The 27,055-nt window shown below is 46.3% G+C and overlaps 1 protein-coding gene across 13 annotated transcripts in view; it reads right to left on the bottom strand.

The window, feature by feature from the left end:
• The window catches only part of LOC114844950 (receptor-type tyrosine-protein phosphatase F), a 129,218-nt gene that overhangs the window by 1,291 nt on the left and 100,872 nt on the right, over positions 1-27,055 (bottom strand). For 9 of the 13 annotated variants that reach the window (XM_055503984.1, XM_055503986.1, XM_055503985.1 and 6 more), the window contains 13 exons: positions 26,366-26,590; positions 20,921-21,069; positions 17,745-17,857; positions 16,148-16,180; positions 14,704-14,801; positions 11,412-11,535; positions 10,874-11,049; positions 6,824-6,943; positions 5,925-6,079; positions 5,145-5,430; positions 4,227-4,405; positions 1,691-1,817; positions 642-767 (listed from right to left, as the gene is read on the bottom strand). In XM_055503984.1, coding sequence (XP_055359959.1) covers positions 642-767; positions 1,691-1,817; positions 4,227-4,405; positions 5,145-5,430; positions 5,925-6,079; positions 6,824-6,943; positions 10,874-11,049; positions 11,412-11,535; positions 14,704-14,801; positions 16,148-16,180; positions 17,745-17,857; positions 20,921-21,069; positions 26,366-26,590 — 1,911 coding nt within the window. The remainder of the gene's footprint in view (positions 1-641; positions 768-1,690; positions 1,818-4,226; positions 4,406-5,144; positions 5,431-5,924; positions 6,080-6,823; positions 6,944-10,873; positions 11,050-11,411; positions 11,536-14,703; positions 14,802-16,147; positions 16,181-17,744; positions 17,858-20,920; positions 21,070-26,365; positions 26,591-27,055) is intronic. The other 4 variants (XM_055503987.1, XM_055503993.1, XM_055503994.1 and 1 more) reach the window with 1 other exon arrangement.

The raw sequence follows: 27,055 nt of genomic DNA, 5'->3' as shown, positions 1-27,055 counted from the left end.
GGAGAGGATGAAACACGCTGGACTGGAACATGTTTAGCAGAACTGTGAAGTCAGTATGTATGTTACACGCGTGTGTGTAAGAGGAAATGAGTCTGGGATTAGAGCGTTGCTGTGCTGTGAGCTGTCTGACGACAGTAAAGTGTATTTATAGCCCATTGAAACTACTGCATCACAGGGAGTTCCAGTTCGGGCCCCTTAGGGATCGGAGGCTATGCTTTTCATGTATTTTCACAGTGATCTTGAAACATTCACGCTCGCACTCGCATCCAGAAGCACATGCGTGAACACATACAGCAAAACATGCTTACTAAATCTGGGTAAACATGTTTGATGGCGCATTCACTTGATGTCAACCTGTCAGGAGAAATAACATGGAGTGCGTTCTGATCATCTCTACCTTGAAATCACAGTCGCTACAATTCTTAACACTTAGCATGACTGTCGGGATTTGTATGAAAATCTAAAATTAAGATGGATTTGGGTTGCATTTCTATTTCTTGGCACATACGTAATGCCAATCAATCCACATCCTCTCCCAGCAGGACAGCAGCCTCACGCACGGAGCAGGTGTCTGTGCAGGTACACACACAAATGCACAAGGGCGAAGTGACAAACGTCCACACACAGCGAGTCCAGCGTACCCTGGCATCTGTGACTTTGAACTCTCGGAGGATGTACTGGGGCATGTTGTATTCAGCCATTGGATCGACCACAAAGTACTGGTACCTGGCTGAACGCTCCGCTGGCCAGTACTGATGGCACTTCTCCTGCAAAAGGGAAGAGGACCAACATTTTGAGGCTTGCACACGTATGATACCATTGAACAGGTTACTGTATGTTCTTCGTCACTTTGAGTCATTGGGTCTTATTCATCCTAGGTAGCTAAATATTTTCATAATCTGTTTCTTTTCTTAACTACAGTGATGATGTGCATGAGTGCTATTCATCATTATGGATGAGTGGGTGATAAAATATAATATGTGAAATGCAGTCAGATCGCCTGCAGCTTATCTTAGAATAAAATTTTATGGATTTAATCAAAGTGCTTCCAAGACGAATGCTCTCATTCTCAGGAATAGTTTGAGGTTTAGCAGATGCTTATTCGCGTTCTTACTGAGAATTAGAAGAGATGATCGATGCCACACTCGCGTCTAAACCCTTAAATTTGACAGCTGTTATAGCTTAGCATAAAGACTTGACAGGGGAAAACAGCTAGCCCGACTCTGTCAAAAGCTAAAACCACTTTGTTTATTGGCGTTTGCTGACACTCGTCAGTGAACAGACAGACTGGGAACATCAGGAGCCAGATGGAAGGTCCCCGGCTGGAATCAAAGGCAAACTGAGGAGCCAGGATGTCACTTCTGACAGAGCCATGCTGGGATCCAGTCTTTGTGCAAAGCTGCCGAATCTACAGAATCTTAAAAGTCTACATTTATGTTATGTCTTTTGATGCCTGTTCCCGCGTTACCAGAGTTATTAAAGTGTGATTCAGACTTTAATATGGAATGCACAGCTTGCCAAACCTGACACAGTAGTACGTTTCAACACAAACCCCTTCGATAATGATAAAATCATTTCTAGCCAGGGTTGGAATGGATTCAAATTTGTGCAGTGTGACACATCGTCATCGCGTGCTTTAGCAACTTTACAGATGCACGTTTTCTATTTCCAGCGCGTGTTTGTGTCTCACCCGTCCCATCTCTCGTAGCTTGGTGAGCATGACAACGATGGTGGAGTTGTGTTCCCACAGCATCCTCCAGAAGTCCTCGGTGGTCTCAGCCAGTGGGCCCTGTGTAGCCAGGTAGGCCTTCTGCTGTCTGAAGACAGAGTGCACAAAGACGTCAAAGTTAAGACAAGGTAATAACACAAAACAAATGTTTGTGTTGCTCCAATCCACTAACAGACAAGCTACTGTGTGCTTGTGTGAATGAGACTCTGTGAAGCCATATCATCCACTGAGACGCAAGCTCAACACTGTACCATTCTCTCAACCCTGTCTCTAACATGACAGCAAGATAAATTCATACACATTTAGGGAAAATGGGAACTAAGTCCCAACATCTATCAGACCTATTGAGGGATTTTTTGCCAGTATAGATCATCTTCTTCTTTGTCCGTCGTCTGTGTAACACAACACAGCATGAGAGCGAGTACTTGATATGCTCACAAAACTGGAGATGAGCTCATCCCCTGAGGTGCCAGAGCTGCGCTTGTGTCCTACGTGACTTTGGTCCAGCTGAGCAGTTCCTCTGTCAAACAGCAGGTGGCAGCAGCGCACTGATCAACCGGGAGGGAGCGAGCTGAATAAGCCAACGCGCGTGCACGCACCATTATGCGCTCACACTCACATGGCTGCAGCACATGTAAGCCTGCATCCAGGTGTACACGCATGTATGCGTGCAGAACGCCGGCATGTATATTCAGACACGCTACCTCACGAACACGCACGCAGTCGCACACTGAGCCACGGCTGAACAACTAATGAAGCTGCTCGAGGCAAGGCACTAATGTGGAACCGGGAGATTAGAATATGCTAAGGGCCTCGCTCACACAAATAAAGAAACAACAGATTGGTGGAGAGGAGAGGAGATGGCATGCAAAGAGGGGGAAGGCAACAGAGTGGGGAATCAAATTAAAAAGATTAAACGGGAGGAAAGAGAAAAGCAAAGTAAAAGTGAGAATGTACAAAGTTCAGGGAGTAGATGGAGGGAGGGAAATGTGAGGGGATGAAAACTGCTCTCTCTCTCCAGCCGGTCATCAGGGAGCAAAGTAGGAGCGACTGCACTGACAGAGGAGGAGAGAGGCAGGAAAAAGGAAGGCGATGGACGAGTAGGAGAGGAAGGCAGCGCTAAGCAGGGGATGAATCCTACATTTCAAATAGATGGTTAGAATCCGTCTAACCTCGCTCAGACACGTCCCCTGGCCAGGATAAAAAAGACAGAACCCCCCGCATCATACAATACTGACTTCTCTGCACACTGTGTCCCGACGAGCTCGCTGCCAAACGGCACAAAGCACTCTCTGCATCATCCCACATGACTGCAGTGCTGGAGGACATCGTGTTTCATTTCAACCTCATTACAATGCTAAAACTCCAGCCTGCATCAGAGCATATCCAGAGCCTGCGCCCCTGATAGCATAGCTGGAATCAATGGTTCGCTTCTCATTAGCTTAGCATATTATTGGCTTTTCTTGGAGGCGCTGGGGTGAAGGGCACTGGAGGCCCCTGTTTAGCTTTTATTTATGCCTGGGCTTTAAAAGTGGCTTAATTACACAGCGCCGCAAGTGCACACAACAGGTCTCCACCCGGATATGTCCGTCTCTGCCGTGATGTTTGGATGGAGAATTAAGATGCCGAGCGAAGAGACTAGGAGGAGGGAGAGCAAAGAGACACGCTGGAGACGAATGAAAGGAGAGAACAGAGACGTGCGGAGATGAGAGGAGGCAAAACAGGGGGAGGAGAACAGGAAAAAAGCCGGGAACATGGAAGTAAAAGTCTGTGATTACGCTATTTACTCAGCAACAATAGACGGCCCGCCTCTGTGGAGCACCTTCTCATTAACAACAGGAGCGGAGAGGAGGGGGCAGCGGCAGAGGTGGGGATGGAGGTGTTGTGTCTGTCTGGACCCAGCACAAAGCAGAAGCCCATATGGGCTGAATGGCATTTCACGCCTGCTAAACCCATCCCCTGGCTGTACATTCAGCTACAGAAGAGTCCGCTCTGTCTGTCTCTGCCTGTACTTATATAGATATAAAACAGAGCTGCCTTTTCATCTTCCTCCCTCTAGGAAGCAATTTGGACTCGCGGAGCACACGAGGACATGCAGTAGCTTCAATAGAAAAGCGGCGGCGGATCAGCTGACGAGAGCCACAGAGTAACACTGGCAACTGCACGCCGCCCACTGCGGCCTCATCCCGAGTCCCCACCCTGACGTTTTTATCTGCTCCGCGGTGAATACCGTGTGTTGTTCCCACCTGTTACAACCTCTGATGTCAGGAAACAACTGTTGACCTGTCACAGTCACTAGAATCAGGCAAGTTTAGGATGCAATCTGCTGTGTTGTGTCAGCTTTCCAACAATGTGGAATAAAAAAGCATGAGGTCAAAGTGCCGACCCTTCAAACCAACAAACTTGGGCGTCTTTTACACTTTCTGATGCCTTAAGGCCTTAAATAATAGGGCTGAGAGGTGCTATTGAAACTAAGACAATTGAGCCCTTCACTGACCTGTAGCCGTCAATGCAGCTGGCGTTGATGTAGTCAGAGCCCTCGACGCCACGAATGGGCTGCAGGCAGACGCGGGTGGACTCGAAAGGCATGATGTTGACCAGGCGGTTCTTGAACTTGTTGCAGGGCAGGTTGGCGCTGATGAAGCGCGACGTGTGGGCTTTGGAGTTGGCCAGTCTCTGTTTATTAAGAATCCAGACAGGAAGAAAGGGATTGATGAGAGAGGAAGAAGTGACCCAACGTGAGCAAACAAAGCAGCCTGAAGTGCTTCTCTGACAACTTGTTATTTAGACCTAAGGTTTATTGTCAAGCCAAATAAGACTTAGAGAGTTACGAAGAGAGTGGTGGGAGATTCTGGCTCGGTAGGTGAGACTAAATACAGTGAACTTGTCTCCCACAGTCCCCGAGCTGCTTTGGGGGACTGCAGGCATGACAAGCTTAGTGTTGGCAGTGGCCGGAGCGCAGATGGACAGCACAGGAGTCTGCACGGACAGTCAGGGTAATCTGCATAATGTGTGTGCGCATGCGGGTCTGCGGTCAGAGGCTGCGGCCGCCACATACGCCACCGTCGCCCTCTCGCTGCCTCACTCGCCGTCGCTGGCAGCAGCGTAGATGCCATTATCACTTCAAACAGAATGGATCATGGTCATAAGAGGGCTAATGGCAGAGCAGCACCGGGAGGAAAGTGTGTAATAACATCACAGTCAATGGCTATTGACAGAAGGTGCGAGTGTGTGAGTGAGTCACCTTGAACACCAGCTGTGTGCATGCATGAGCGTCAGTCATTGGGATGATTGTCCACATACAGTACAGGTGTGTTAATGTGTTTGATCTGCTCTGTTTGTCCCTGAACCGCGCATCCGTGCGCATTAATGCTACTGTGCTAGCTGCTCTGACGCCTCGCGGCTAATGTGTCACCTTGAACTCCAGCTCCATGGCAGTGACCGTCTCGCCGGGCGGGGGCTGGGTCAGCTTCTGGATGTGGGCGTACAGGTTGCGGGCCGGCACCTCGGTGTTGCCGCAGGTGGCGGCCTCCAGCAGGGCCTCGTGGATGAAGATGTACTGGTCCTCGGTCTGCACCATGTAGTTCCTCTGGGCACGCATGCACGTCACGTGGCCGTAGATGTCCACCGACTTCTCGTGTTTCATGCGCTCCAGCATGGCATCGATCACAATGAAGCAGCCAGTCCTGCCCACGCCCGCGCTGACGGAGGGAAACACAAACTTTCAGTCGATAGATCAGATAAGTTTCTTACGGCCTTTTATAACACACGGTAAACAACTTGAAGCTGATCCAATTATGTCCTCGCTCTGTTTGACAGCTGAAGACTGGACGTTGTTCCTCCTAGCTTAGCTGACGCGCACACTCCAGCACAACAGCTGGACCAAACAGGAATCATTTTTGCCGACCGTGCACAAAGTCTGTGATTGTGGAAGCATCTCGAGATTCCTAATGACTAGCTGGAAAATGCATAGCACAGAATTATTGAGCCAAATTCACTGGGGAAGAAAATAGATGTTGACCCCAAAAAGAACATTTCAACTTCGTAGTTTCGCGCGCGGTGTTCTTTACTGTGCACACACACAGCGCTACACACCGATGGAACGCATCCAGAGAGCGTTGTGGGCTGTAGAGATTACAAAACCCTCAGAGGGGAATGTTTGAAATGAGAAGCCTTCGGTTTTGGATGCACCCACCTGCAGTGCACAACCATAGGCCCTGCGTCAGGAGGATTGCAGGCCTTCACCCGCCGGAGGAAGGCCAGGATGGGGGTGGGGTACTCTGGCACCCCGTGGTCCGGCCAAGCCATGAACTGGAACTGGCGCACCTCTCTTTTCTCACTGGACCCATTCTGTAGGAGAGGCAGAGGAGTGAGAAAAGCACCAATACTGTATGTGGGCTATACTTATATACACTTGGCTGCGTTTACGAAAGAAACCTGTCACGCTGCAGGAAAAATGTTCTAAACATGTAAAAAGGTCACTCGGTTTGATAAAAGGGAGCAAATATCTAAATTTAATTGTCAGGAAGGAAGCTATTTTAAGCAAATGTCTCGATTTGACTCATAACTTTGATAGCAGCATATTATATGCCCTACTTTCATGGCTGTGATCATTCTGCAGTGCAGATAACGTGTATGAGTTTTCATTTGGACTCAAGTCGTTTCTTGGCATTGTCACCAGCACTGATTGAAACCAAGTAACTGCTCCAGCTAGAGACTTGCATTTAATTAGGAATTATGATAATGTTTTAAATTATAAGTAAGTAATGGAAGAACTGAACTGAACTGAAGGGGGAGAAATAAAGAAAAAAACATCAGTCACATCGCCACAGAAACGAAGTATATGAATCAAAGCCAGAAAATGAAATCTTTCACTGCCTCTTTTGAGAACAAGAGGAAAAATCTTGGACATCGAAAACCAATTACAGCAGTGAAAAAACGACTCCTGTGGTAATAGCCTTTATCGGCTTGCAGAAAAATAAGAGAGCGCATTTCAAAATGTGACCCCAGTAATTATGAAGTACAATGGCCTGCCTGCACGAACATGAACCCCATGGGCCGTAGTGTACAGCGACCAAACAAGCACAACTTTACCTTGTAGAGGGCGAACGTACGGACGCTGTACGTGGCCAGCTCCACCGTGTCCAGCATGGTGACCTGGATCATGCCGTAGGTGTCTGTTCCTCGTGAAGGCCAGTACTGGTCACACTTCACCTGGCAGAGCAAGAGAAAGGGCAGCGTGTCAGGAGCAAAGCGCCTCTAATATCCAGCGCCAGGCGGGCGAGCGGCTTGTAGGATCACACTGATTAACAAGACGGGAACATTAGAGAGGTCAGATAAAAGGCTTTGTCCACTGTCTAATTAAAAGCTCAAGACACAAAGTCAGCTCCTCTATCTGGTGAAATATGTGCACCGGTGAATCGCGCGTGTGCAGCTTCGCCCACGCGTGTCCGCATGTGAGCCGCTTCAAAAGGACATTAGGAAAGCCACTTTGTCTCTCACCAGCCTGTGATCATTTTCAATTAGCACCTGTCGGGTGGTTGTAACCCTTGGTCGTGCGAGCTTTTGGCACGCTGGTGACGGCCGGGTAGTGAACTGTGGACGGAGACGCGTCTAAACGCCAGTTCTGCTGCGGAGGGACAGCAGGTGTAGCCGCCTGGCTCCGTACGTGCCCAACGTCCCCGTGTCTGCTTTCACTGCGAGTCTGAGGATCCCAGCACTTAGAGGTCCGCTTCTCCCTGCATCTAAACCACTCTGACAATCTCCACTTTAGTCCCCGCAGCTTGGAAAAGGCTCTGTTAACATTAGAATTCAACAAAAAAGGACTTAAAAATGTTGACAGGCCTTTTCTTCACTTAAACATCTACAAGAGCCCTTCCACGCCAGACAGATAAAATACACCAGTGGCTATAATTGGGGTTTGGCTCTGGTTTTCAAACAGTAATAATAAGCTAAAAAAAAAATCTGTCCTAAAGTATTTCTGAATAATTTAGCACCAGAAATGGGCCATTCTGCGGCACAATCACGCTTCTTTCCCCTTCATATTACTTAGTTCACAGGATCCGCATGTTTCATTATCTACACACTCACGGTTGTGCAGCGGCTGAGTGGCCTCCTGCTGTCGCTGACCTGCAATCGCGCATCTTCAATGAGCTGGTGACGCTGTGCATAGCATGTTAAAGGTGTGTTGCTATTTTAGAGGAGCCAGACACCTCTTTTTTCTTGTATCCTGTACAAACTGAACAAACGTAGACACCGCTTCGATGTCAGCACTGGGACTAGGACTCGGCGGTATTGATTTGGATAACACGAGCGGAAGCGCGGTGGCGCGGGTAAGCTAATCATATTGATGCCGCAGTACCAAGCTGACATTTCGAAGCACCTTGGCTGTCTCAGCGAGCTGGTACAAATCGACAAACAAAATGCACTAAAATTCACCCCCTCACATTTCACCTCCCCCGGTGACAGCTCCCATTCAGAGGCAGAGGTGGGCCTTGCTGGAGAAACTCAATTGAGTGATAGGGAACCACTTGCAGTGCAAACATATGGATTAGCAGTCAGCGCTGTAATGAATATCTCTGTGCTGTCTGAGGTTGGGTGGCATATTCTCCCTCCCTCGCACACACACGCACACACACACACATTGACAGAGCACAGGTTTCACCCTCATCTGGTTCTGCTTTGAAGCAGCTTCAAACATGTCGCAAAGGACACAGACCTCCTGTGTCTAGACAGGAGGTACAGGCACACCAGCACATATAGAGTGAATAATACTACTGGTCTACACTCCACTAACTGGTAACAACTGTGCTGCAGGAAGTGCTAAAATCTCTAATACTCCGTAATGCTGTTTATAGGAGCCCGGTAAATGTTCATTATGAACTTACAAATGTTGTTTGTTTGATGTGGTTTGCAGTTTCACAGGACTTTTCAAGACTGTTTCACTCATTAAATATTGTCATTTTCAATGCAGATATAATTTAATCAATTCAACTCACTCTGTGCTGCCTCAGGTTTCACTGTGAAGTCTTTCAAAAATGGCGACGGGCATTTTAATTATCATTTAACAGTGTAATAAAGGCTTCATTTATGATATTTTGTAATTGTGACATTTTAGTTTAAAGAACTAATGCAAAAACACACAATCTGCATGTGCAGCTGTTCATATATTCATTAAGACGGGAAAATTATATCAATAATATAAATGTCACCAACTAGGCGTTAGGACTGGAGCTCGGCTTCAACCACTGCCCCGACATTTTCTCTACATTAAATCATATGGTACCAAAGACTGTGAGGCAGTCTGACACACAGTAAGTGGGAAGAATGTTTTAGACCCAGCTGGTAAAAGGCGGGTTTGATTCTTTGTGCCTCTCTTCACAGCGCTGGCGAGCCAATTGATTTTCAAGTATGTGTAGGAGGCAGAGATGGACAGAGGGGCCGTTTCATTTCTCTTTATGTTGTGGCGTTTCCATAATTTTGTCCTTGCGCTTGCGTGCGTGACTTTGACTGAGGGATCTATGGAGAGCATGGCCGTCTGTCACACAGCTCTGAGAAATGCCTCTCAGACACACTAAATATGAGGGGAGGATGCCATAGATCTGTGCCGAGATTGACTGACTGTATAATAAAAATTATCTTATCAAACATAAACACGCTGCAGTTATTCTCCAAGGTGCAAATAAATGAGCTCTGCTCCAAAATGATATGTTTTGCCCACAATCTGCCTGAATGATTGATTGCATCGAAAGCTCAAAATTAAAACAGACAATGATATGTTTTGAATGACGGAAAGTAATTTAAGGTTCTTCGTGGCAAGAAGTATTGCTTTTGCAAACTTTCCCTGTCCAAGCATCTCTGCAGGTGCTTTAGGACCAAGGCTAACCCCAATGCTGTACTGTAGCTGATTAGAGTATTTTATTTCTCTCAGCCAAAAAAGAAAATCTAGGAAAATGTTATCGCTATCGACACCATATGCACCAACTAATGAAGCACCACTTAATGGCAGGATTCCACACTGATTTATTTTCTCGTGGGCATGTGATGGTAATTAAATTAAATAAACCAACTTTTAAACTCAAGTTGCTCATGTGCTACTGTTTTGCTCTTAGTGGTTGGAAAATCGCTTTTTAGGAATAAAAGGATGTTTTTCAGCGAATCATACTACCTCAAACATCTACGTTTTCATACCCGGCTGCTGTTTTTGGGAGTCAAATTAGACCACTATTAGTGCAAATACAAAAATAAAAAATACTCTGAAGCCTTTGCTTGGTGCAGTTAAAAGAATACAACAACAAAAAAGCACTGAACTCTGAGCATTTTCTAAATAATGGATAGGGATTTGTATTACTATAGAAATCTAAATATAACTCAGATCTACGTGTTTTTAATGTAGCTGCAAACTTTCTGAAAATGTGTGTTGTCTCCTGATGCAGAGTTGCCATTATAATCTCTCCGTATGCAGCAGACAAACAACGGGTGGGTGAGGGGATGAGGGACGGGGAAAAGCTGTTGTGCAATTTTACTTGACAAAAAAACTTTTTAGAGTTTGAAGACTCGGGAGAAGAGAAGCAGCCTGATGCGATGCTGTCCACAGACAACCAAAATATCCTTTGAAGTCCTTGTGACTTTGATCAGGCTGACAAATCCTGCTTTAAAGTAGGACCGGGCATCTATATGCCTTCAGGCTTTGTTGCGAGTAATGTTACTTCCTTAACGTTGAGCTACATAAATATACAGGCTGGATTTACTAAAAGTGAGGAAACCGAATTTCTGGCCACATGTCAATGCTAAACAAAGCTGACTTTCTCTCACATTGTAGTAATATGGACTTTGATATCTTTAAGTTTCATAAGACAGTCATTGGATTTCATCATAGGATCACAGCAGCCATCTGTTGGTTGTTTATGTAACCAGGTAGCGCTGAAGCGAGATCGATTCACAGCCTTTGTTCTGGCAGTCGGCTGTGACGTTGTGCTTTGAGGAAATTTCATAAAAAGGAAACTGTAGTTCTGGCTTTTTGCTTTTACTAATTCATGTATTTAAATACTTACTGTTTGTTATTACTATATGCAACAAATATATTATGTATGTAATGTGACGTCTTTACAGTGTTTAGTATTAAACACAGTTGTCTTCCCTTACCCGGGATTTCTCCTCCAGTCTGGTCATCATGACAATGGTGTTGGACCGTTGCTCCCACACCATCCTCCAGAAGTCGCTCAGGGTCTCTGGCAGTGGCCCCTGTGTGGCGATGTATGCGTTCTGCTTCCTGTAGCCATCAATGTAGTTGGCATTGATGTAGTCACTTCCTGGAACAGCTATAGCAAAGAGAAGCAGCAGAGATATGACTCATCTGTTAGACAGGATGGCTATTTCAGATAATAATACTGCTCAGAGACAAGGATAAGAATAAGATTAGTATATTTTATATCAAAGTGAATGACACATTTATGGCTTTGTTTTTCTGCACGTTGTCACTTATTATGCATGGTGCTCTTGAATTCATACAGTATGTTATGATCACACATTTTATGTCCAAACAAAAAGGGTACACAGCCCTTCAAGAGAGCTCTCACGCAGCAGATGCAGCATGTTCTCAGTACTTGAGAAGGAGGTCGGGGTCGACGGCAGCCTCAGTCGGCCACTGTCTCAGGGGTTAAGTAGTTACATGAGCTCTTACCATCAACAGAGGTGAGCACTACTCTGGAGTGGTCATAGGCGATGACGTTTGCATAGCGGTTCTTTGGCTTGTTTACTTCCATGTTGGAGTTCTCCCAGGTAAACTGCTGGCCTGGATCAATAGACTGGAGGAGAGACAAGGAAGGTGGAAGAGAAGGCAAACAACAGGGAGATGGAGAAGGTGATTATGAGAACATGGACACAGAAGCACAAAGCAAGACTATAAAAAGGATAAAAACATAAAACACCAAGCTTTTAACTGAAACATATGGCTTTTTGTAGCGTGGAGCCTTTGGTAGGACCAGCCTCATCATTTAATAGGTTAGGTATTTACATGGCATTTAAAGTCTTGAATTCTAATGGAGAAAATATTAAGATATTTGTTCTAACCATTTAAATCAACCATTAAAGGTCACAACTTAAAGATGAGCCAACACATTCCTCCAGATTCTAAACCTATTATAATGAGAATTAATTTGATTTGTCTGGGAGCTAAATAAAGGATTTGAAGCCCTCGTGCTCTCCCTTAGGACGGTCCTATTACCAACGTAAATCTGGGACTCGCATGCATCATTTCTTGCAGCGTCGCCTCTCCCAGTCTTGCCTTTTTTCTATCTCGGAGTTTTGTTTCAGCGTATTTTTGTTTCTACCTCTGTCCTTTATGCGTCATTTGTCTCTCAGCTAAGATGACGCTATACTGCATACATATTGATTGGGGGAGATGTGCAATGGCCTCCCATCCCTTGGCTTGATAATGTCACAGAGTGTCTTGTTATTCCATATTGATCTCCCTCGGCTCGCGCTGGAACAATGTCCACTAATTCCCAGGACCTTTTGCCAGCAGGACTCACAATGACGCCTTTGAAATTCTTACACTTACTGAACATGGTTCTGGCACTAATTTAATGAAAGAGGTCATTTTTTTTGTCAGAACGTGACAGCTCAAACATAATAACTAGTGATTATTGGATAATGAATAAAACAAAGTGAGGCCTCGGTAGGATGGAGATTAGGAATGTGTGCAATAAAAAGAACTAATAATTTGTTGCTTTCCTAAAAGTCCTTGTGTTACTGTACTATGGAGGAAGGGCTACTTATGCAGCAAAGATCTGGCACAAAGCCCAAGATTTAAACAAGCTATTTAAGACCTGAATAATATGATTTCTAGAAAAAAACCCATGTGCACCATTTAGCTTTGAACAATGTATGGAAAATGTGGAGTGCTCATAAGCAAGAAACCTTCCACCACAGCTTCAAATTGCTCAACAGTGAGAGTCATGTGGGCATAGACCTATTGCTGCTGATGAGGCTCAGCACTGCCAATTTCTCCGTGCGTGCCCGGCGGTACGAAGATAGAGATTTCATTTTCAGTCAAAACATGTCATATCCATTTGAGAGCTCGGCGAACGCAGCAGGCACACTAGACTGATGACAACTAGCAAACAAGTAAGGTAGAAATGGTAGAAGGTGAGAAGCGAGCGCCTATGGTATTCTCGCTGACATACTGGAAATGCTTTCAAATGAACATAATGATAGTGCTATGACGACTGCAGCGCGATATTGCTTCCTGCGATAAAAAGACTGTCAGTGGGAGCTGCAGCATGTCTGATTGACAAATTCTGCTCATTATCCAGTGTGCTCCTTGCTCAGTGTGATGCGGACTGGCGTTGGTGGCAAAGGAAGTGTCAGGCCGCCTAAAACATCAGGGAGAGGAAGTTGCGGAGACTCCACAAATTCTGTGCCTTGGGGTGAAGCGCTACGGGAGCAACGGCGAACGTGACTGTGACAAAGTGCCACGGGCTCCGCCACAGCGCCTCGGCTGGCACGGAGATGGAGGGCCATCTGCCGCGCCACGGAGGGGGTCTTCCCCGGGTTTGGAATGACTCGTGCGGGGAGGGAACCGAGCCAGACTGGTCGCCTGCAGTCATACAAGCCACTTCTCTAGCGTGATTCGTTTACACTAACTAAACATGATGGGAGGGCTATGTGCTGGAGAGGCACTGAGCAACACAAGAAAGCACTTAATTGAGTGCAGATTTTCACCAAGGCCTAATTAACTCCCCAGTTAGCTGTTATATATGCAGCAAACTAGGCAAGATATCCATTAGTATTATATACTATTTTAAAAAGGTGCATTTTTCATTGAAAATTATAATAATTGATGTTTTATTCCACCATCTAACTTTAAGTTTGACAACTAAATGTTGTATCAATAAAGGTTTGTTGCAATCACATAAAGGTTTCATGTGATTGCACATGTAGGAACACATTTATGTTCTAACTAAGTACTGTAAATAAATGGACCATGAAAAAATGAGAATAACTCATAAAATATGAACAAACATGGCCCTAATTGTGTAAGACAAAATGTACAAACATGGTTTATTAATAAAACAGAGTGCTACATATAGTTCTGAATGTTTTTCTCATAGAGGGAGCACGGCTGGGTAGATGATAGAACAGTTACATAAGGCTTTCAAGTAGATGTTATTTTCACAGTAAACACTGGACAGGGCAGATAACAGAACGGAATAAAATGCTGGCTTAAGTTTGGCCTTGTGGTGACGCTTGGGGAAAGGTCACGAGGTCACCAAAACAAATTTGCCGTGACTCTCGGGAGTGTGAAATTGCACTGCAAATTTTATTCTGTAGAAACATATGCTGTTCACAGACACGCAGACAGAGGCAATTATGTAACCTTTTAGGCTGCAGTAAAGGTAAAACAATCGTCCCGACAGCCTTGTCACATCCATCCATGTGAGGAATAGAGCTGATTAGATAAAGGGGATCAAACAATAGAAACAAATAAAAGACAAGCCTCATTTTGCTGTATTCACGGATGCTTCTCTTTTTCATCTGGCCACACACACTCCCCAAACCAACCATGTGCCACTTTAAATGCTAATTTGCTCCCTTTTTTTGAGGGAGAACACTGACAAGACATAATCCCTCACCAAGTTGCATCGGAGAGACCGCCTGCAAAATAACATTCTTCGGGGAAACATCAAGGCGCACACAGATTGCTTAAGCAACACGCCACCTGCTAGTTTTGTGAAAAAGCATCTCACAGCATTTAATATAAGTGTTGGTTTCCTGGTGGGACTGGTAATAGAGTTGTAAAAATGACTGAAGAATGTCTGTGAAAGAAATCTTCAATAATCCATTAGAATACATGCATGTGGGATCAAAGAGGCATAAACATAAAACTTCCCCTCAGACGCATAACAAAGAGACACATTCATATGCTTAAGACAGAGGCCAAGTCTGATGCAAAATTAGTGCTTGACCCTTACCTCATACTCTTGGGAAAAGCGGAGGCCGTCATTAGCCTTCAGGCGCTCTATGTGGTCGGCTAGTTCAATGACAGGAATGGGCGGGTGCTCCCTCATTCCTGGGAGAGGAAGTGGAGGAAGAAGGAGAAAGACAAAGACGTGAGTGGAAACCTGGCTGTTTGCACATCAGACACGCACAATGACTCGCACAAACACTGGTTGGACCACAAGGTGAGTGAGGCTGCCAGTGGGACCATGAGGTGGCTGTGTAACCATGAGGAGAGTGCACTTTGTTCAACAATGCATGAAGAGAGGGAGAGAAGAGAGAAGGAAGGAAGTAGGAAGTAGTGCACGAGTTGAAACAGGCTGGTGACATTTGGTGATATCATCATGCTGAGGAGGACAGCACAGCGATGCACATGAGTGACTGGGTGAGCATGCTCCTGGAGGAAAGCAGGAGGCAGACATCTTCTCTGACTCCACAACACTCAGTTGGTGGAAGGTGAGCAAGATCCCAGCAGTCACTAGAAATCAGTCACACTGTCAATTCCCAGAGAGCAAATAACCGACTGGTCACCAGCCAAAACTTATTTCTCTGAAAATCTCTTTCCCTACAATAGACTATCTCCCAGCCCAGCCTGGAGCACTAGGGCTGGATTAATTTCAAACAACCCCCCTGCCACTCCCGAGATTTTTCATTGCCGGGTTATTGGATGATTTATTGCTAATCTACCGACACGAATTCCCCCTGTGCCTCTGAACTTGGCTCCGTGCTTAAATGGATTGCTGGGCACTCACATTACGTGTTAAAAGTTAACTGTATGCGGCACCGGGAGATGCTAAAGTTACACATGGAGCAACATTAACCTTACACATTTAAATTCACACAGACATCCATAAGAAACCTTTTCAAAAGTATAGAAATGAACAGCAGCACGTTTGGCTGAGTGCATCTGCAAGGTCACGGGTCATGCTTTCAGATGAGCAACCATTAGCTCTAATGCTAATGGCTAATGGCTGGTTACTATGGCCACTGCACAAGAAGAGAAGTGACCAATTACACTAATTTAATAGTATTACACAGGGAGACCTATGAGCACATTACCATCAGTGTGTACGCACTGTATTTGTGCACGTTTGGTTTGGACTTTTACAGCTACATTGTTGAGTAAATGAAGAATAAAGCCAAAGATAATAAAGCTAATTTTCAGCAAGTGTTAACTGTCTGCACTGCTCAACTATCCATGAAACTATCTAGTTGGTGCTCTCCACACCAAAAAATTGTTGTGGGAAGTTCACAGCCAAGATATGACATAGCGGCATCCTTGGAGCGCCAGAGGCTCCAAGGGGGTGGTCTTGTGATGTCTGTCAGGATTGCAACAAGGGGATGAAATCAGGTGTGAGTGAGCGCGGAGGAGACTGCATGTGTGGGTAATAACACAATTTGGTGAGAGAGCAGACTAACTTGGAGTGTTGGGGCAGCGATGAGAGCTGGGACCTGTGGAGAGAGGAGAGTGAAGGAAGGAGGGAAAAGAACACTCGATCAATGGAGACGTCCCACAATCAGACCGGGGCCGAGCAGTATCTGCAAATAACCTTTGGAGCTAGTTAGGCTGGGAAACAAGAGCATCAAAAGCCCGGCTCGGTGTAAACCTTTAGCGATAAAGATGGAATTTATAACAATTCTGCTGTTATGTGGACACAATGTTTTGCCTGAAACTAGAACTTTCCTAAAGATGGCGTGCTGAAAACACCAGTCTGAACAAGGTCTGCAAAGCATAATCCAGGTAATTCGCTAGCAGCTCTGCACACCTGCTGCTGGCGTGCTAAAAGGTACAAGTGAGGCCTGTTTTATGAACCAACACGGTGGAGACATGCGCTGCAATCGGCTTGACCACTTAACAACAATCAAAATCAGAGCAGGAATGTTCACCTGCTGTGGGCAAATCAAAGAGAGAAAGAGCAAAAGGACAGAGGAAGGGGCTGTTCAATATTCATTCAGCTCAGCCTTGGGAGCCTCACACTTCTTCATGAGCTATACACAGCCTTGGTGATTTTTGATAATCACCACTCATGAACCAAAACAGCGAGGTGGAAATGAAGAGAAGGAAGATAAATGTTGACGTATAAAGAAAGAGAGAGAGCCGCTGAGCGAGCGAAAGAGAGAGAGAGATTACCCTACAGGGGGAAATGGAAGACAAAAGAGGAGAGAGGTGGAGTGGGAGGATGGAAGAACAGGGCTCTTTTAGAGCGCCAGCACTGCTTAATTCCTCTGCAGGGGTTCAAAGGGGCTGTGTGTGTGCGTGTGTATGGCGAACAGGATCTTTAATAACCCGTGAGAAAGGATATATCCACACACACACAGAAAAACACAGGGACAGGGGCTGACATTTTCTCTGGGCTCCACTGTTCCCTCCGCCTGGCTCACCTTGACATCAGAGGCAGCAGAACTCATTACCAGCTGGGAGGAATGAAAGGAGCTCACGGAGGAAGGAGGAGCAAGGACCGGAGGAGGAGAGAGGAGATCAGGGGGAAAAAGGAAGCAGGCTGAAGCCGAGGCGGGCACCCTGACACAGCTCCCCTCCAGCCCACCCCACTGTGCCAGAGTGTGTGAATGGAATTTTAAATGGCTCAGCCTGAGTGGAGTAGAGCCACGGTGAAAACCATTGATTTTCTCCCACTGACCAAATTTTCTAACGTCTGGTAACTGGTCATAATTACAGCATTAAAATAAACACGGATGTCACACAGCAACACAAAAATGGCATCTAGAAAGGCTGTTTAGACAGCAGCAAAGAAAGGCTCAGACTGGACAGGAATTTAAAAACACCACCTTCAGACGTAACCCGGGAGTGCTGAGGATATGATTATGTCAAGTACTGACTGTGTGCAAGGGAGTTTTTTTTTCATTTCCATCAAAAAAATATTTTCACTGTGATTTTCTAACTTGTAGATTGCATTCTCTTAATATAATATTGTCCGAAAACCAAAAACAAAATGAGACCAAGCCTCTGTGACAGGATCATGTTTCATTCAACATTTAAAGCGTTTAACTTATCTACCTGGCGTCTGGTAGTTGAGTCGTCTCATCTCCACCGGGTCGGAGGAGTTGGCCAGCAGAGAGTCTTTGACCCCACCGGAGTGCTCGTCCTTGGGCAGGGGCGAGGCCCGTTTCCTGGTGCGACAGACACACACGGGGCTTAAAGACCACTCCAACAGCCTGTTGGTCTATCACTCAGTGACGATGACCGACATGAAGGGAATGCACACACGTTCACAAGTTTGCCTTCATGGAGGTTAATGGGACAGTTAATGGTTTTGAAAACTAGTTCTAAGGACCAGCCATTCAGCAGACAGTAGGTACCAGGGCATTACCCCATTAGTTTGCCAACTGGAGTTTAATGTGTTTGATGAAACGCCATCATTTTCCTGGAGTGGGCTAGGTCGGGTTTGTTTGCTAGTGGATAGGTGACAGCTGCTGTGTGGGTATGTGTACATGACTGCTTGTGTGTAGCAAAGAGTAAAATGTGTGATTTTTCACTGCTGTGTGTGTGTGTTTGTGTGTCCGCGCATGTGTGCGCGCTGACAACACATTGTGTTTACTGGCTTTCCAGATTGAGAGGAAAACAGGCGGATGCTGTAATTAGCTCATCAGCTGGGTGGCACAACACTGGGTAATTAGACCGGTTCTGCAGCACCTGCGCTGCCAGCCTCGGCCTAGTCGAGTCTGGCACGACGGAGGAGAACGGCACAGCTCGGACCGGCTCGGCTCAGACGACTGTACAGGGTGTTTGTCCATCGGGCCGCGAGAGGAAGTGAAAAAGGCAGTGAGCCTGTGTTCTAATGTTCAGACAGCAAGCATCTGTTGACATACATACACAAGCAGGCACACAGATGTACGGCCTGGCCTGTTTTACTGCCACCACCACACACACACACACACACACAAATACAGCTGCAGACTCACGAGCCTTCTGACTGCAAATGGAAATGGGCGGAAGGAAGCATCAGGGTGCCCTCTGGAAATTTTACATCTCATTGCACTCCATTTGCAAGTGGTGAGCGTGGATTTTAGGCAGGAGCAGGGCCCTCTGTTGAAGCCCAGCGTGGCGAGAATGCATAAAGCTGGTGTTGCGCACACAGCTTTAACCCGATCCACCTGAACTGCTGGGGCACGGGCCTCGCTGCCACCTGTTATCTCATACTGCAGGGGCTTAAGCTAATGCTAGCAGCGTGACAACTAATCTGTGACAAGCATCTCTTCCTCTCCTGCTGAGAGCCGAGTCTGACCATTTCCAGTTGTCACCTCTGGACTGGGGGAGGGGATTCAAAGGTTTGGCCCGTGTGATCCATTCTCCACAGACCTTTCCTCTGACTCAGTCACATGCCGATCTGCACCACACTTTAGTGCTGGGTTAAAGTAAACATGGCAACAATCTCAAAAGAGTAATTCATCTCTGGCTCAAAGTGAAGGGTAAGACTTGTGAGAATGTAACTACAGTACTTACACAGTGTGTGTGTGTGAGTGAGTGTGTGTGTGTGCAGGGCTGTGCTTAATGAGGGGAGAACAGGGCCCTTTGTTGATACGCCTGACACGAGGAAGCAGCGAGAGGGGAAAAGGCTACAAGTAGAGGTATGGGTCTTGGTGAAAAATGTCAGCTTCAAACTTGGGAACATTTCCTTTTCAGCAGTTTCCCCATCTGCCCTTTACTTCACAATGGCCTATTCAGTAGCAGGTGATGCCTTGGCATATTCAGATGGGGCCCAGCCTTGAAGGGGTTCACCGACACTGGCTGGATAATGAAACACAGCACGTAGACAAGCCACAGCAGACAGGACAATCTGAGGATAACACTTGCACTACACGTGGAACATGCACTGTTACACGAACATGGCCCCAGGGTTCCTCTGACCCCAGTTATCACGGCCTGCAGAGTCGGCCGCTTCTCGTGTCTGGTGGATTGTGCACAACTGTGCACATCAGATTAGAACCAATTTAAACATGTTGATCTTTCACTTTGTTAAGCAGATTGAAACGGAGAGGAAGCTGACTCTGCAATTCTGACGAGCTGATGAACACCACTAACACAGATGAGGGGCTTGGGTGGTGGGACATGGATTTGTGGCTGACGTACAGTAACAGCGACAGTACCCACCTTTCCTGTTTGCTGCATTGACGGAGGGCAAAAAGAAAGGGTGGATGCATTAATACATAACTGGTACCCATGTGGGCCTTAAAATAAAAGGAAGCTAAGGTTAAATAGAGTTCTTCCAAAAATTCAATACAGCTTAAACACATCGCAGAGAGGTTAATTTTAGCGCTCACTAGGGACTTTGAGTAGAACTTTATCACTGCTGCTGTTGGTCTTGGCGGTTATGCAGGTTACATTACGGACCCCAGCTACGGTGAGATTATTCCCTGTGCACATTTACTGCCAGTTCCCAGTGAAAAGGGCACACACCATCCCCCCACAGTCCCTCCTGTCAATCCGAGTCTACGAGGAAAAAGGGCCTCCAGACAGAGGATGTGCTGCTCGGCTGTGAGCTGTCTCGAGGCCTATTATTAACCAGTCCCTTTCTAAGTTGGCTGAAGACGGCAGCCGCACAGCAGTGTGCAAGGCTGTGGATGGCAGGTGGAGAATAGGTATAATATGAAATGGGGAAGCTGTAATAGACTCATCAAGAGAAAGAGAAGATAGGACAGGGACTTAATCAGGAGAAGGCCAAGCAGGTAATTTATGGCTTGTAGGTGGTATCTTCACCCGGTCCAAACAATCAAACCGTATAAATAGTTATATTTGATGTCATATTTATGGATGTGCCTCATGATTATCGTTTTAATTGACATCTTAATTACGTGAACATGGTAGATGTATGTCAACGTGGTCAGACCTGGAGCACCTGTAAGAGACAAGTAGTTGCCCACTGGTTCTTGACAGCTGAGCTGAGCTCTCGCTTCATTACAGAAGAGGCCATTTCAACAGACACCTGACATCGCTGTTAGAAATAGGGTAAACCTTGGGAACCTTCTGTTACACTATATATTAGGGTAAGGAAATTGGATGTTACAGGTTGGTGTGAGAGCAGCTTGGTGCAAGTGTGGCAGAGAAGAGCATGTCTCATTACCATTCCTGATGCAACCGACAGAAACCTATAAACACTGCAGTGTCGCTGCAGTTTAACCTCAAGCAAACACAGAACATTATGACTGAAGAATGGAGCATGCACAGCTTCTTACTTCTTGAACAGCAGGATGGCGATGACGATGATGATGATGAGGACCACGGCCAACACCGGGCCCATGACCCACAACATTTCAGGTTTCTCCTGAGAAATAGGTTCTGGTCCTGGGATTGGATCCGAGTAAGGGCTGGCTGAGAAGGTCATCTGAAGAGGAAAAGACAGGAAAGTGCAACACAGTTTTAGGTTTAGATGAACATAACTTTGCTGCTGCTTAGGTGAAGACTTGCAATTACTATTTTTAAATATCATTATGATAATCAAAATGAAGCAACAAAGGCAATTTCAGGTCATAAACTTAAAATTAGAGACAATGAAAAGCAGGGTAAAGAATACAATTTCCTACAATCAACAGCCATCTTTGCCAACGAAGTTATTATGGCATTTTTAAAGCATTGCATCACATTAGAGGTAAGGGCAACTGCTGATGACAGGAGAGTGTGAGCGGTAGAGACAGAGAGGCATGGGTGAGTGTGCATGTCCCTTAGCCGCCGAGATAAATGGGGGCACAGGAGAGGACTCATCTCTTCTTCATTAGTGTTCACACCATGACGGAAGAGGAGGAGGTGACTGCGAGGGTGCGCTTCCACCTTGATTGTAAATGAGACATCTCCCTGCTCCTTCATCTACAAATGACAGAGGGAAGGGGAGGGAGGGAGGCGCGTGTCGGTGGAGGGGACGCGACGCAGTAAGTGTCTGAAAGAGGAGGCAGTCCAGCGGCAGGTGAGCAAGGTGACGGATGAGAAAGAGGAAGAGGGAGGCGCCAGGCATCTGTCATTAGCGCTCAGCGCGCCTGCTATTGAATAACGATGGGAGAGGCAGGTCGGGCAGGGGAGGAGGATGTGCAGAGGGGCAGCGGTGACAGATCACAGACCTCGAAGGGAATTGGGCTCCTAGCATGCGGCGGGAGTGGCGAGGCGGCAGGCAGCGGTAATCCGGATCATTAGCCGCACAGCAGCCTGCTCTTCGGCACACAGGCAGATATTAATTGGAAAGATAAGCTGAGATGAGCTCAAAGCGTCCCGCGCTCTGTCACATAGTTAGGTTATCTCTCCCACTCCTGGGCAAGCCGTGGAAAAACTTTCACTTGGGCCGCGTACGTGCAAAGTACAGGCAGCTCAGATATCAGGTACAGGCCTGAGATAAGCAGGGAAGTAAAAAGAGTCACACTGTCATTTTACAGCAGCACACGTTTTTGATTCACATGCAGAAGCACACAGTCGGCACATTAGACCAGTTCTCTCCTGCTTTGTGTGCCTTCAGGAGGAACCTATTATCTAGGAACAAAGAGAAGCAACACAGCCGACGTGACGACACCACGAGGCTTCCTGTTCCTTCGGGAGCGCCAAAAAAAATAAAAAATAAAAAAAAAGCTGCAGGATAGGGCCCTGCAGGGAATCCTGGGAAAAAATCTTTCTGTCCTTGTGTAACAAATGACTGCAGCTGTGCTTTCAGAGAAGGATAAGGGAGAAGAGTGAGAGGAAAAGCGAGAGCTAACAAAAAGAGGGGGCTTTTTGTCTGTTGGTCACGGCGAAGTGCTGGGATCATCCATTTGAACGGCCTTAATATCTGATAAAAGCTCAGTCACGCAGCTCCTAATGCCTTTGCCCTCGCAGACTGGTATCACAATGAGGCAACGGTGGAGCGAAGGAATGTGAGTCATAGAGGCAGTCAAGCAAACGCACGTGTATCTCACACCACTCGGGAACAATGTTCCTTTACTTGTACTGTCTAGAATAAAAATATTTTAATTTAAAATAAAATGAATTTAAAATTTTGAATATGAATAGTAATAATCTTTAATTAATGATGGCTAATGATCAATTAATACAATAATTGACAATTATTTAAGAAACGTAGAACACCGAAACCTTTACACAATTACTTTCATAATTAAAAAAAGACTTTCTCAAGTATTTAGGCTAATAAATAAATTAATAATGTTGGCTATAGACAGAATTTAAAAACACAGTAGATGCTATATTAATGTTTAATTCAATAATCAGTGAGAGATGAGAACGTGAGATCGGACTCTGACTTAGCACACAGTGCATTTACCAGCTGTGATTGACTGTGCAGCAAACGTATGCATCTGTGAATGGGAACGCTATGAGTGTTAAGACTAAGTCAATGTGTGAGCTTGTCTGAATCATCAGCTTTTCTGAGCCCCTTCTCAAGCTCCTCTGAGCCTTGTGTTTGTCTCCTGGAGGTATATGCAGATGATTGTGCTCGTCTCAGAGTAAGATAAGAAGGCTGGTGTGGGTGAGGGCGTATGAGACGCAGAGAGGGCGAGCGTTGGGATAGTGGTCCGGCGCTCTCTGGCCTGTGGCCCAACTTCCCCAGAGAGCCGCTGCTCCGTCACTCCCTCAGCGCAGTGTGAATTACACGTAGCGGCGCCGTGCTGGTCTCAACTTGTAGCCGATCCCTCTGGCTACGCGTTGCTCTAAAAGTGGCTTAAGCCGCTGGGGCGCACGCCAGACAAACAAACAAACATGCAAAGACACCCATTATGTATGGGCCGCTCCCTGCGCCTCCCCGGGGAGCCGAGCAGCCCACACTCACCTCATTGTTGCATGACATGGTGAGAGACAGCATGAGGGTGGGAGAAGACAGGCCTGAGGACGAGGAGGGATGCGCAGACAGACGTGGAGGTGCAGAAAGTGGCGGCATGTGTGAATCTCTGTCTTAAGTCTTTATCTGCGAGGAACAGAACCGTGGCTGCAGGGACTGTTCTACCGTGGATGATGACCCCTGTCTTTCATAACGTAACTCTCGCATCACAACAATGTTTTCCTCCCCTCTCCATTTATCCTCACGCGCTCCGTTCTCCTACCAGAAACTGCAATATTCCCTCTGTGGCTCAGTGAACACCAAGCATCCAGATGTCTGCAGGTATCACCAGAGGGAGACGCCTCGAGGAGCCGTGACGTAGCGGCGCTGAACAGAGGATCCCATTCGTTTTATATTCCTACCACGACTGGTGAAAAGTTGGGCTAAAATATGCTTAAATTCTCAAATGGAAAAAAAAACATCTTGTTCTTCATAATTCTCTCTTGATATTGTTTGTCAAAGCCTTTTACATTTCGAAAGAAGCCAGTCTTCCATGTTAAGGGTGTTATGAGCCCAGAGCACCAACAGAATTAGTACTACAAAGCCAATTCTTGTTGAGAGTGATTGGAATTTAAATGCCTGGATGTGGCTGCAAACAGGGAACTGTGGTAAACACATTGGAATACGCCACAAGCTCACCTCTCACTTATCACGCGCCGAGCACACATTAGCGCAATCTCCTCCTCTCCCACCAGTTCACTTCCTCTTATCCCAGATTCACAAACCGGACGGGACAAAAAAACGTGGCTTTCCTCTCTTCCAGCGTCTCCAACACCCCCCACCCCGTCTCACATCACGCAGCATTTCATGCTACTCCCTCCCTCACTCTCTTCTCGCATTAAATGATACTGTTTATACACACCCAGCATCTATCATCCCATTTCACACTTCCCCCGGCTTGTTTATCTGCCTTGGGTGCTGGGGAGACATGAAGGCACACTCTCTTGTTCTTTCCCTCTCTCTCATCCTCCTTTGCCTCCTTTCCTTTCTCTTCTTCCCGCTAACCACTGCTGGCTGCTCGTGGCCATTGATATACGAAGGCTTATTAAACCCTGGCGGTCTTGTTTGATCTACGCTGGGGGAGCTTGGGTGGTGCTGAGGAAGAGTAGTAAAGACACAAGTCATTTACTCCAGCACTTGTTGTCTTATTCTCCTGGGTCGGGTGAAGATCCTGCTCGAGGCAGCTTCTGCCAAACGCTCGATCCCGCTTCATGCTTTACCTCGTGCCGCCCTTTGGATTTGGTAATAAATGTTTGCAAGTGCTGCGGTGGGGGTGACAAAAACAAGCATTCCTGTGGTATCAGTTGGGGGAATTGTGTGGCAATCAATGACGGCCTGTTGCCTCAGACTTCAGCGTGTTTATGCATACATACACATATGTAAAGAGAAAAAAAATGGTTGCTGGAAAATCATTTTAAATATCAAGGTGTTTCACTGAAATACTTTGGTAAGTATTTGGAGTGTTTAATCAAGTAGGTCAGCCACTTCCTGTTCCCTACTGTATATCTGAATCGAATTTGTGTCACTAGAGCCTGGAGAGATTTCTTTTCCTGCCCAAGCATTCAAACTTACGGTTCAGTGAGGGGACATGCTCTGCTGTAAGAAACTGACAGTTCCTCCCCTTTCTGTGGGCACATGTCTGATTTTGTTCCATTTTTATTTGTCAGATTTGTTTTAGTTTTCAGTTTTAATCAGACTTGGTCGTAATTAGTTTCAGCGCTCTAATCCGCGTCACAGTCTGAAGTCGTCGTCGTATGCAAATGTGCTGAAAAACTGCTACTGTCAGTTCACACGTGAGTAAAAAGGTACAAGAAAGCTGCAGTGAGTGAAGTGTGTGTAAGTTAAACTAAGTTTAAAGGGGGGATGATGCTAGTTTAGGGAGGGGAAGAACACAGAAAGTGACAGATCTTGAGGGCCACTTATCCAACTCAGTGTGTCTGGCAGGTGCTGTGAGAGTGTTGTGAAGCCACAGGGTTTAAGCATCCCCTTTGAAGTGTATCATGGCTGCCCACTATAGACTCTGTTGCACCTCCCTTTCCTTCTCACAGTGAAAAAGTGGGGGATTACAAAGGTAGGGGGCTTTTGGGACATTTAAAGCTGTATTTCAAGGGAATCAGGCCTGCTTTACAGACTCCCTAGGCCCTGTGACCGGGCCCTCGTCTCCCGCTTAACTCCAGCTGCACTAATCAATCTCCCCTGCTCTCTTCATGGTAGCGAGAGATGGAGAGAGGAAGAGACAGAGAAGCCGGGAGAAAGCGAAAGAAAGCGAGATGAGAGGAGGGAGAGGGAGAGAAGAGCCAGACACAGGTGAAAAGTCTGGGATTTGGTTTCGGACATGAAGCATTGGCTCTTTGCAGCCAGAGCCCAGCTCCTGAATATGCATGTCCCGGGTAGGGAAGGAGCCCAAAGCAATCGTACACTCTCGTTCCTCCTGCAGTGAAGTTTACTCCAGACCATCCCATGGACCTCAGTGTGCACACTGTTCAACGAGTGCATGAAAACATCTAGTTAGAAAGCCAAGAGCCTTGTATATCTCTCCCAAAGCAGGCTGCACTGGGCCTGGAAGGCTGCATCCCTGATACCACTGCTAACTGATGAGGGAGGTGTCAGGACAAGCTGCAATGACTTTTAGAGCCGCCTGCGTTGAAGGGTAAGTGGCAGTAAAAACTACAAATGGGCTTGCCATTGGCATTTTAAAAAATCCTAGGGCAGCGTGGTTATAGCCTAGAGACGGGTGGAAGGCTCCTATAAATTCAGTTTTAATATAACAAATCCCAATGATCTTATTTACAAAATGGAAACTTGATTCAACGTGCTTGTGTGTGTGTCTTACATAGTTAGAGGTGCTGTCTGCGCCTTCATTCCGGAGCACGGCCAGAACGAAGCAGAGATACTCCTGCTGACTGGTCAGGGGCCTGTTGTAGAAGCCGTTGTACCTCTTCTCGTCTCCCAGGGTGAAGCTTGCTGGCAGTGCAGCCAGTTTGGCAGCTATGTAAGGCTTGGAGGAATCCAGATGACGCTTGCGCCTCAAGACGGGGCCTTCGCTTGACTTGAGCAACTGTGAAAACGCAGAGGGCGAAGGTTAATGTCTGGTAACGAATCAAATGTGCAGAAGGACAAGCCATCATCTCTTTTTAAAGGAGGAGGAAGAAAAGACGAAATCTAAGGAAACCTACCTTATTATATGGAGACATGGGGGCCAGTAAAATTTAATGTGGGGAAATAGAATCCTAAATAATTTATGTGCAATAAAGTGAATAAATGCTCAAAGATCAATTGATAAAATCCCCAAATACAGACTCTACACACACACACACTATTCTGTGTTGCCCAGGTCCAGTTAATACCCTGGCTCCAAATAAGAGATAATGATTCCTCACAGCTAAAATGCCCTTTGCCCACTAATATAACTTTGCAAACAGTGCTGCTGAGCTACGAAGTGAGCAATTAGCGCTTGCTCCAGCAAACAATCTCAGCATGACTGCCAACCTGGTTAATAAATGAGCAGGAGCACACAGCACTG

This window comes from Betta splendens, chromosome 17 (genome assembly GCF_900634795.4).
Source record: "Betta splendens chromosome 17, fBetSpl5.4, whole genome shotgun sequence".
NCBI classification, from domain to species: domain Eukaryota; kingdom Metazoa; phylum Chordata; class Actinopteri; order Anabantiformes; family Osphronemidae; genus Betta; species Betta splendens.
Note: the sequence above shows the minus strand (reverse complement) of the source record. Positions and strands in the feature narration are given on the sequence as shown.